This window comes from Phalaenopsis equestris, unplaced genomic scaffold (genome assembly GCF_001263595.1).
Source record: "Phalaenopsis equestris unplaced genomic scaffold, ASM126359v1 Scaffold000002, whole genome shotgun sequence".
Taxonomy (NCBI): Eukaryota; Viridiplantae; Streptophyta; class Magnoliopsida; order Asparagales; family Orchidaceae; genus Phalaenopsis; species Phalaenopsis equestris.
Window position 1 is genome coordinate 70,121,841 of NW_018164444.1, and position 11,571 is coordinate 70,133,411.

The 11,571-nt window shown below is 36.7% G+C and overlaps 2 protein-coding genes across 4 annotated transcripts; one reads left to right on the top strand and one right to left on the bottom strand.

Annotated features, from left to right (window-relative positions):
* Positions 1–227: 227 nt before the first annotated feature.
* Positions 228–2,598, bottom strand: LOC110039388 (F-box/WD-40 repeat-containing protein At5g21040). Of its 3 annotated transcripts, none has more exons than XM_020744425.1 (2): positions 2,506–2,598; positions 228–2,135 (listed from the first exon to the last, which is right to left on the bottom strand). In XM_020744425.1, exon 2 carries the CDS (start codon positions 2,077–2,079, stop codon positions 388–390), a length of 1,692 nt encoding a protein of 563 aa, XP_020600084.1. In that variant the 5' UTR covers positions 2,080–2,135; positions 2,506–2,598; the 3' UTR covers positions 228–387. The 3 variants fall into 3 exon arrangements, with proteins under 3 accessions (XP_020600084.1, XP_020600086.1, XP_020600085.1); XM_020744427.1 differs by lacking the exon at positions 2,506–2,598 and adding an exon at positions 2,352–2,495; XM_020744426.1 differs by lacking the exon at positions 2,506–2,598 and adding an exon at positions 2,341–2,495.
* A 6,076-nt stretch (positions 2,599–8,674) lies between these two features.
* LOC110031532 lies at positions 8,675–11,460 on the top strand. Its single transcript, XM_020734781.1, has 2 exons — positions 8,675–9,887; positions 11,395–11,460. Exons 1-2 carry the CDS (start codon positions 8,737–8,739, stop codon positions 11,420–11,422), a joined length of 1,179 nt encoding a protein of 392 aa, XP_020590440.1. The 5' UTR covers positions 8,675–8,736; the 3' UTR covers positions 11,423–11,460.
* Positions 11,461–11,571: the final 111 nt, after the last annotated feature.

The window sequence follows — 11,571 nt, forward strand, 5'->3', positions numbered from 1 at the left end:
TAAGCAATGGTTGTTTTTTTTTTAATTTTAATATTGATTAAACATCAGCCTTATTTCATTTGGTTTAAAATCAGCATCAGTCATCATTAGAACTAAAATCCTTATCAAAACTAATCAATACTTGGGCAGTCATACAAGAAATAAAATTCAAACAATAAAAGCTAGCAAGCAGCTGCTAAAAATAAGAACTATCTACTAAAACAAAAAACATTTGTAAAAATGACTCGAATCAACTCAATCAGAAATTAAATTAACAATCTTGAGCAGCAAAGTATCCATAACAAGCTACTCAAATCAAGATAATAATCATTAACCAATATGTGCCTAAGAAATCAGAACCTTTTAAATCTTGCTAAGAACATAAAGGCAAGTGCAAATTTCAATTACCTAAGCCTCCTGGTTTCTGGTCTCTCGTTTAGCACCCCAAGAAGCATTTCGGTTCCCATTTTTTTGGCCCTTCTTCGAAGCCCCCGAGCTTTGATCAGATAGTCCGCTTTTGCAACTCATCTCAATTTGGATTCTCCGCCGTCTCATTCTATGCTCGAGCCTAGTCGTCCTTAATGCACGGACCCTTTCCTCAATTTCTAAAGCTTGGGAGAAGTCCCAAAGCCTGAGAGTCCCCTCGTCCCCCCCACATATAATCCTATCGGCACCAATAACGACAGAAAACCAGCCATTCCCGGAGCCATGAAGCATTCTCTGAGGTGGCTCCACATTAACTGATGATGACGGATTGATTCTCGAATATTTACCAACTGAAGAGTGAGACGATTTCAATAGCTTCCTCACATCTATCAACGCCAGCCTTCCATCGCTCGAACACGAAACGAGCCAAGGGAACTCAAAAGACAGTGAATTAACAGAATTTTCATGCGGCTTCCACGTAGCACATGGTTTAATTTCGTCATCTTCATCATTGCCATTTGCCAACTTGAACATGTGAATATCTCCGTTTTCTCCGCCGGTAAACAACAAATCACCCAAGTAGCTTCGAGCGAGAGCACAAGTGTTACCAATATGAGCGTTATGAATGGCATCTATCAATTTTCCATTAGCAGAATCCCAGATGTATACGTCCCTCCCAGCAGAGCTTGCGATGGTGGAACCACGAGGGACGAGATCCCACACCCAATCCCCATGATTCAGAGTTCTAATGCACTTGAAGTTGAGTCTGTCCCATACTCTAACAGTCATGTCCCATGAGCCACTGTAAATTCTAGCAGAGTCCAAACCAAGGCAAGTTATGGGGCCATGATGGCCCCAGAGCCGAAACTCGAATTTAGGGTTCGCGGTGGAATTGGCGATGTCGAAAAGATGAGGGTTTCCTTCGATTACCTTCCAGCATTGGATGAAAGCATCCGTGCCTCCGACGACCAATAGGTAGGAATCTACGGCTATGGCACGAATAGTGCACCCTAGATGCGGCGAAGCAGTGAGGGCTAATCCTTCAACCGCGTCCCATATACGGATAATGGAATCATAACCTCCTGTGAAGATGAGCTTCGCAGACTGCAAAAAAGAAACTGCACGAACAGCCTCAGTGTGGCCGCGAAGAGTGTCAATGGTGAACCTTCCCATGAACGACTTGCTCCTGCCCTCCCTCTCGACAAACAAGTCCTTCCAGGATTTCTCGCCTGGGAGGTTTGATCCAGGAGAAGCAGCTGTTGGCAATGGAAGCCCCCATCTCTCACAGTAGAATTCCTTCCACGAATGATGATCAGAAGCTAGTTTCTGAAGCAAGATTGACACACAAGAAACCACTCCTAGGTCTTTTGGGTCGAGGAGGTGCAGGATCTCCGACACCAGAGCTGGAGGAAGATCAATGATTGAACGACAGCCATTAGGAAGATAATCAACTGTTCCTCTGCAATCACTAGCTGTAAGAGGTTTCCTTGTAGCAAATTTAGCGGTGGAATGTCGTGAATTAGTTTTCTTCTTGAGATTCTCAGTGTTCTTCAACCTAGAAACAGTGGTAGGAATACTAAAACTTGTATTCAGAGAATCAATTTCTTCAACAGAACCACCGTCGTAATAGTTATTTGCTGAAAACCGTTCTAATTCAATACACTGCAATGCCATAAACCAAATGGATAAAACTCAACGAAATCAAGAACCTCGCCTCCCGGCCGAGATCCCTGCAATAAGAACGTAGAACAAAAACAAAACCCAAATTTTAATTTTTTTAGTGCAACACATGGATCCGTGGACCCTCAAATGAGAATAAAGATTAAAAAAAAAAATCTCAATAACAGAGCACAGCTCCTAGGAAACCCTAGCATCACCGCACAACTAAAAGCCTGCTAATATATCAAAGAATAACAGTTAATAACGAAATTCAACCTGTAAACAACCTTGTTACCGATCCAAACCCTAACAAGAACGCGGGCACAAAAATAAGAAGAAAAATAAAATTTTTAATTGGTAAGAAATAGGACGAGATTCATCAAAACCCGATTTTTTCATAAACCTAGAATCGCGAACTTAAATAGAGAAACTAGTAAGAACCTGTAAATAAGCTGCCGCGAAGCTCTAGTAGAGCTCGAGAAGGGCGTCGGAACGAAAGCTCCGCGTGCGGCGCAGTTTCAAGGTTGGTTAATGAGAAATTATTAATCGTTATAATAATAACTATATTAATAATATAAACTCGAAGTGAATAATCAGCAAAACGTAAACGGATTTGGATCTGCTTCACGAACCGACCCGAATATATGCTTTCCACGAAAGCTTTTATAGCAGCAATGAGTTTAGTCCATCACCTTTGAATTCTGGATTACCAATGTGGACTTGGGATACAGACATGTCACAATATGATATAGGAATACAATGTTAACCCAATTGTCTCGATAAGAAGGTCCCAATTATATCAAAATTAGTCTAATTCAAGTCTTGATCAAATCATTAAAGTATATTTAGAAGTTCAGATCATTAATTTGTATGGTCAAGTGAACTTCAAACTTATATATTTATATCCAAATTGAGTGTTTTGATGAGAGGAATCTAACGAGTCTAATCTTCATTAATTTGGAGGTTATTAAGGCCCTAAAAACATTAAAAAAAAATTATGATCAAAGGGATCAATGTGGGACGTCCAATTAGGTGGTTGTGAGAGTTATTCACTCAATGATCAAAATGCATCCCAGTTGTAGCCTATAAATAGACCTTCTCTCTTCGCTTGATGGGTAGGAGAAGCCAAATTCTAATTTTATATTGGATTGAATACCCAACGATAACTATTCGCCTTCGTAGTTGCTTACCATCGTCGACCATCGCCCGCCTCCCTTCGCCCGCCATCGACCTCCACTGGCCAACCTCTGATCGCCGTCATCGACGAACTATGTTGTGTAACAACGTAACACAAATAATGTGCAATGAAGTATATGTAAAACGGTGTAACAAAGTACCTAAAATACAACGTAACAAAGTACTCCAAACACGGTGTAACGAAGTACCCAAAAAAAGAGTGTGATGAAATACCCTGAGTATTGTGCAATGACATATCCTGACATGATGTATTGAAGACCCAACGATAACTCTCGACTACGAATGCTTACTCATAACTCCTGAAATTTCTTCTTACATTATATATCGACAAAGTGATGCCGCTGGTGTAATTAAAAACCCAAGAAAAAGATTAACCACCAATGGTACATCGACTCACTATGATTTATGTGACCAGTTACTACTATGGCTTCCCACTACAGCTTACACGACTAACTAATGTCATTACAATCTTCCACTACAACCTTTGTGGCTAACTAACGCTGTTGTAGAGACCCTCTATGGCTTATATGGGTAGTTATTATTATAGCTTCCTTTTACGGTCTATGTGACTAACTATTGCCATTATAACCTTGCACAACAGTCTTTAAGGCCAACTAAAACTCTTACAGCGATATCCTATGACCTATGTGACCAGTTACTACTGCAACTTCCCCTTACGACCTACGCTACTAACTATTGTCATTCTAGCCTTCCATTACAACCTCTCTAATGCTCCTACAATGACCCACTATGGCTTATGTGGCCAAATATTAATGTAGCTCTCACTATAACTTATGTGACTAACTATTGTAATTAAATCCTTCCACTACAGCCTATGTGCCCAACGAACACTCTTACAGCGACCCACTATGACTTAAGTGACCAATTACATCTTTAAGTACCCACTATGACTTATGTGGTTAACTATTATTGTTACAAATTTATATTATAGTTTTTGTGGTCAACTGACTCTCTTGTACTATGACATATTCATCCAATTAGTAATGTAGTTAACCACTATGACTCGAGCGGATAACATCTATTATTATAGCCTTCCACTATAATCTTTCTGGCCACTGACACTTTACAACAACCCACAATGACATATGCGGTCAGTTATTACTGTGTCTACCTGTTACGACATGTGTGGTTAACTTATGTCATTGTAGTCGCTTACCACATTCTTTGTGGTTATGATCTATTGGTTAGTTACTAATCCACTACAACCTATTGGTTAGTTACTACCGTAGCTTCCCATTATGGATAATTGTTTATCAACACAACCTTTTACTACGACCTCTATGAATAATTAATGATATTGCAGTCTCCACTATGACTTCTGTGGCTAACCGACGATTTTGTAATCTTCAACTACGACCCTCGTGGTCGGCTGATGTTTTTGTAGTCTCCAAATACAGCCTCAGTGGGTAGCTGATATTAATGGAGTCTTCAACTATGAAGTATGCCAACAACTACAATTTATGTGGTGAATTGCTACTACACCTCTAATTATGCCCTTCATGACCAACTGACATTATTGCAGACACTAATTATAACCTTACGTGACCAACTATTATTGTTGGATCCTCCAACAACGACCTTTGACTAGCTGTCACTATTGCAAACACCGTGAACAATCTTTTTGTGGCCAGCTACTATTATTATCCCCTAGAACTTTAGTTGTTGTAACTTAATAACAACTATGAAAGTAGGACTATTATTGTACATTTGTAATTATTAACTTTGCAATTTCATCTTCTATATTTTAGGAGAAGAACAAACCAATCTAGTTACAATCACATAGTAGATTGCTTTGATCGGGCTATACCCTATATAATTTTTTTCTCTTTATTGGGGTTTTCCATATAAATACTCTTGATCCCTCATTATGTTATATTTCTTGTATTTATGTGTGTGATGAATCTTATTACAACATCGAGACAAAAAATTATTACTCTACCACCATGAATCTTTCGACACGCACAAAAGTTGACAGTAAGTATCATATAACATATAAAAATAGTATCATGTTTTAAGACATATTATATTATCATCAAAATATATCATTAAATCAAATATATAGTATTCAACATATAAAATAATATTATGGTTATATCTTAACTTAAAAAAATAATTTTGGATATGTTAACATAAAAACACAAGGATTTTTGCAATAATTATTGTTCTGTTGATTGTCTTATTCATCATATTCATTGGTTAATCATTTATAAGAGTAGAAATTGGAAATTTAGAATAGATATTCCCAATGATATTTTAAATTTTTATAGCATTTGAAGTCTCCGTCTGTTCATTTTTTGATTTGGTGGTTTATTTGTTTTTCATAATTGCCCCTCTTGGTTTTGTGTGCTCCTTTTTCCTCTCTCTAGTTCCTTCCTTTTGTTGTTGTTTTCATTTTTTTTTGTATGGTGGTTGTTGGTTATCCATTGTGTCACTGATGTTGGTGGCTCTTTTGGTTTGTTGTTGTTTTGGGTACTATTACGGTTGTTAGTTGTTGTGCTAGATTGGTTTTGTGATTTGTTGTAGTCCTATCTTTATTAATATTTAACTAGATTAGGAATAAATTTTATAAATATATTTTTAATCTTGGATGGAATGTTAATATTTTCTTGCAGGAAAGTTTTGTGCTCTTATTTGATGTCCATTTTCTTTTTTTGGTGGTTTCTTTTTGTTTTTATTCAGTTTTGGGTTGTTTTCCTTATTTTTAGTATTTTGATGATGGTGTTTTTGTTTTGGATTTATTTGTAAAGTTTTAAGTGTCTTATTTTCAGTTGTTTCTTTTCATGTTATTTACTCTTATTTTTTACCTTTTAGTTTTTGTTTTTTTGGACATTAGGCTGTTATTTTGTATATTGTGGTTTGATTTTTGTTTTTTATTGAATTTCCTCCTTGATCTTTTATAGTTGTTGTGATTGGTTTTGAACTTTGATGATTTCCAACCATAATTAAAATTTAAACAGATTTTTCTTATTTTATAGTCTAAGTCGTGGATGGAATTTTAATTTTCTCTTAAGTAAATTTTGAGCTATAGATTTGTTCTCCTTTTACTTTTTGTTGTTTTTCTTTAGGGTTTTTCTTCTATGATATGTTGTTTTTTCTTTTATTGTTTTTTGTTTACTTTTATTTGTGGTTTTTGTGTTTTCTCTTTTTATCTTTGTAGGTTTAGAAATCATTTGTTGTAGATGTTCTTGTTGTTGAAGTTGTGTTTATTTATTGTTGCTTCTAGTGCAGACATTTGAATACTTGGTGTTGTTGATCCTAGTGGAGCTATTATGTTTGCAGAGGTTTGTTGCTGATTATATTGTCTAGTTGTTGTTTGGTAGAATTTTCTTGCTGAGGGTGCTTCAATGTTGTTGCTGGATTTTTGTTAATCATAGTTTTGCTTTTGTTTTTGTTCCTAGCACAACAATGGACATGTTTGTAGTCAGTGGATGTTATTTGTCATTTTTTTTGTTTGTAGTTGTGATGCATGCTAGAAAATTCACAGCGATAGAGGCTTGGATTATCGACTTAGCATTATCCGAGAATTCAGTACACACTCTGATAAAATAAAACAACCAGTCGTTACATCAAAAAATTTATGTAGAAAACCCGTAAAGGGAAACAACCACATAGTTTGAACCAGTTAAAATAATCTACTATGAATGATGAGTACACATGTTCACTCTTCTTAGAGAAGATATAATTACAAAGTTCTATAACTATAATATGGTTGTCGTTCTTAGCAACAACAAGTTGCAAATGCCATAATCAATTGTTATGGAGATAGTAGTCCATCAGGAGTATTGTAGATGGTAGTTGTAGCACTAACTTGTCATAAAAGTTGTAGTTGATAACCATGACAATATTGGGCCAAGTGGACTGTAGATGGTGCTCCAATAGCATTGGTTGTCTGGAGTAATCGTAGTAGGCAGTTGTGGGGAGCTGTGGACCACGTAGGATGTAGTTGATCACGTATGTGATAGTGGTGAGTAATAGTGATGTTTGTAGAATGAGGGGGTTGGATTCAAAAGCTACACGAGCTGTGAACCACATATGTTGTAGTTGGTCACTTAGACCGTAGTGACAAGTAGTAATGAAGTTCATAGGCCGTGGGGGCCGAAGTTGGGAGCTGCACGAGATGTGGACCACATATGTCGTAGTTGGTTTCTTAGGTAGTGGTGGCAAGCAGTAGCGACGTATGCAGACAACAGGGTCCTGAGTCGAGAGTTGTAGGAGTTGGGGACCACATAGGTCGTTGTTGATCACATGGACCTTAATGGTGAGTTGCAATGTCGTTGGTAGGTATCAGAGGCCATAGTCTAGAACTTCATGAGTTGTGGACCACTTAGGATGTAGTTGGTCATGTGGGTCATAGTGGTGAATAGTAGTCACATCCGTAGACTGCGGGGGCTGGAGTCGGGAGCTGCACGAGCTGTGGACCATATATGTCACAATTGATCACGTAGCCCGTAGTGGTGAGTAGTAGCGAGGTCCGTAGACCGCGGGGGTCGACGCTAGGAGCTGCACAAGCTGTAAATCACGTAGGTTATAGTGACAAGTAGTAATGACATTCGTAGGGGGTCGGAGTTGAGAGCTATAGGAGCACATGCATGATGCGTTGTTACATCGCTTCGGGATGTGTTGTTGCACCGTATTTGGGGTTAGCCCGAAATTCGGGATGATACGTCGCTTTGTATGTTGTTTCTTGACTCTGCGATGTCAGTTATTGCTTCGTACGATATTTCATCGCAAGCAGTGGGCGACAACTAATGGTGTTCAACAACGATCGAAGAGTGGTGGTCGGCGACAAACATCAAGTAACGCTGACCTTTGGCTCATTCTCCAAGCGTCAAACTCTCCCCCTCCCCTCATGAGAGGGGTGGAGTTTTATTTATAGAGATATGAGTGCAATTAATGTATTAATTTGAACCATTGTGATCAGATGCTCAAGATAGCATCATTTTATCATACGGTGTTTGATGGACATTTAAGTGCCTCATGACGTCAGAATTGAGTGATTTTTGGCACGTTGAATTTGTCTTATCGAGACAGTCAACTCAACTATAAATTTGTCAGATTTGACATTCATTTAATTTCCCAAATATGCTTGAGAAGCTTCTTAAAATAGTTTAGGATTAGATAAATTTCGGTATCATCGGATCCGTCTCATCGAACCTATTAGTTTGACTTTAAATTTACTTAAATCAGAACTCTGAAGGACTCTTAATCGAAAATTGTATGTTTCTTCCTCAAAAGATTATATTGAGATTCATGTTAAACTTCTAGATTTGTGGTGGATGATATCTTTCTTTATTATGTGTGCGTTATTTGTGTTGTTTATTTTTTATTATTTTTTTTTTCCAAAAAAAAAGGAATACTTGACATATTATATTAATATATAATAACATTGATTTTCGCTGCGGCCACTTAGGTTACATCTACTTCCGCTTCGCTCTTCAATTCCCATGCCGCAAAATGCTTCGTCTTCTCCATCGACATCTTTTTACACTGTCAATCGCGAGCGATAGGTCTTGCCGACCCACTCTTCTGCGTCTCATCCACGGAAAGCTCCCTAAAACGCCAAACTCATCTTTTTCTGACATCACCATATCCTACCTCGTGGGATCTTGCGGCCTCTCGCCCGCGGCAGCAATTTCCGTCGCCAAAAACTTTACATTCAAAACCAACAAAACCACCACAAACGCAGATTCCTTCCTTTCCCTCCTTAGATCTCATGGCTTTACCCAAAGCCAAATTGCGGATATCATCATCAAATTCCCTTCACTGCTCACCTACAACCCCGAGAAGAAAATCAAGCCCAAGCTGGAGTTTTTCCTTAACCTCGGCTACTCAAGAGCCGACCTTGTCAGGCTCATCACCTCGGACATACACATTCTGAAAAACAGCTTGGAAAAGAGAATCAAACCCAACTATGATACGCTCAAGGCCATCCTCGGAACCGATAGGGAAATCATCGTCGCCATTGGGAACTCATCCAGAATTCTTCGGCAGAATTTGGACAGGTATTTGCTTCCCAACATAAAGACCTTGAGGGATCTGGGAGTTCCAGGGCACAGAATCGTTAAATTGGTCACCTTTTATCCACGATCTTTGTTGATAAACCCTGCGAAGTTCAACAAAGCCGTCGACTTGCTGAAGAAAATGGGCTTTGATGTCTCCAAGTCTGTGTTTACCTTGGGAGTCAATGTTCTCACTGTGCTCTGTAACTCCACCTGGAACCGAAAATTTAAGCTTTACAGAAGCTTGGGATGGTCGGACGATGATGTTTTAACTGCGTTCAAAAAGCATCCTTTCTGCATGCTTATGTCGGAGAAGAAGATCTGGCATAATTTCAATTTCTTTGCTAAAGAGCTTGAATGGACGCCCTCCTTCGTGGCATCAAGGCCTGTTTGTCTTTTTTTCAGTTTTGAGAACACAATTTTTCCAAGATATAAAATTTTCAGGCTGCTGGAATCGGAGGGCTTGCTAAAAATTAATGGCAGTTTCTCAACCCTTCTGTGGTTGCCGAAGAAGAAATTCTTAAATCGATACGTGATCAAGTTTGCCGATCAAGTGCCGGAGTTGCTAGAAGTTTACAAAGATAATTTAGCATTGACTGGATTGAGGTAGATATTTAAGTTTTTTTTGTTTGTTTTTTTCTTAACTCTTGTTTTAAAAATATGTTTGATTGTTGTGTTCTTCATGTGTTTTTATTTTTTGTTATTAAAGATGAATTTGATTGTTTTTAAAAACACTCAAACTAACTTATAAAAATTATTTTGAACATTTTTAAAAACAAATTGATTTGTTTTCAACATGATAATAAATCAAAATATACAACAACAACAAGCCTTTATCCCTCTAATTGGGGTCGGCTTCATGATTCTTTTTTTCCATTGTCCTATTGAGTGTCATAGTTTCATTTTATTCTAATAAATTATGATCAATTTTGTACAACTTGCTCGGGTCTTTTTAGGTCTGCCTCTACCTTTCTTAACATAATCCATTGTCCTATTGAGTGTCATAGTTTCATTTTATTCTAATAAATTATGATCAATTTGGTACAACATGCTCGGGTCTTTTTAGGTCTGCCTCTACTTTTCTTAACATAAGCCAAATCTAAAACATCTACACAACAACCAACATAAAAGTTTTGTAAAAAAAATTAATCATCTCAAAGTCTTTCATACAAGAAAATTTAAAAATGAACAATCCATATTGCAGAGAGAAAATTCGTGCTACCTTTCAATCTCCAAGTTTTTTTATTGTGACAACCAACATAAAATCTACAAGTTTTGTCAGAAAAATTAATCATCTCAAAGTCTTTCTTACAAGAAAATTTAAAAATGAACAATCCATCTTGCAGAGAGAAAATTCGTGCTACCTTTCAATCTCCAAGTTTTTTTATTGCAGAGAGGAGCTTCATAATGGTATAAATAAGTCGTCAAGCTTTAGTTGTATTGTCCTCATGATCGCATGATATTTAATAAATCTAAATGATGATAAATTATACTAAAAAAATGAGGATTGATGATTTCTTAGAATAAGTGTTTGTGGATAATAAGTATAGCACAAAATAAATTAGTGCTTTCTTGTTTAAAAGCCACACAATGCAAAATATTAAAGATATTATGCGTAAGCAAACAAGTAAAAAATGATTTTCCTTTAGCCAATATATATATATATATATAAATGATCTCGCCTATTCAAGCCATTAAAATATACATTTTTGGAGATAAAATTTATTTAAATAATAGTTATAAATTAATTAATGCCACATCTGCAAATTCCAAGTAAAATAGGATCCAAGGAGCAAACAAGTAAAAAATGATTTTCCTTTAGCCAATATATATATATATATATAAATGATCTCGCCTATTCAAGCCATTAAAATATACATTTTTGGAGATAAAATTTATTTAAATAATAGTTATAAATTAATTAATGCCAAATCTGCAAATTCCAAGTAAAATAGGATCCAAGGAAGATAAATTTTCTTGTTTGATCATAATCCAATCTCTCAACGTTTTGTAGATGTATTGCTAGATTGCTCATATGCAATCTCATCAATGTATTAGAGCTGATTATTATCTATTGTGTTCTTATTGCTTTTATTTTATATCTTTTGTGTAGGTGTTCTAGTAGAGAACTTGGTATATGAGAAACAAGAGACTGGAAGTATCAATCTTTTTTTTAGCACATTATTCTCTATTATGTTCTTATTGCTTTTATTTTATTTCTTTTGTGTAGGTGTTCTAGTAGAGAACTTGGTGACAACTTGGTATATGAGAAACAAGAGACTGGAAGTAT

What these genes read in the sequence shown, in the direction of transcription:
- LOC110031532 (XM_020734781.1), top strand. Translation starts at nt 8,737, where the DNA reads ATGCTTCGTCTTCTCCATCGACATCTTTTTACACTGTCAATCGCGAGC. An exon ending in TTAGCATTGACTGGATTGAG is followed by an intron (nt 9,888 to 11,394) that starts GTAGATATTTAA and finishes TCTTTTGTGTAG; the next exon opens with GTGTTCTAGTAGAGAACTTG.
- LOC110039388 (XM_020744425.1), bottom strand. Translation starts at nt 2,079, where the DNA reads ATGGCATTGCAGTGTATTGAATTAGAACGGTTTTCAGCAAATAACTAT.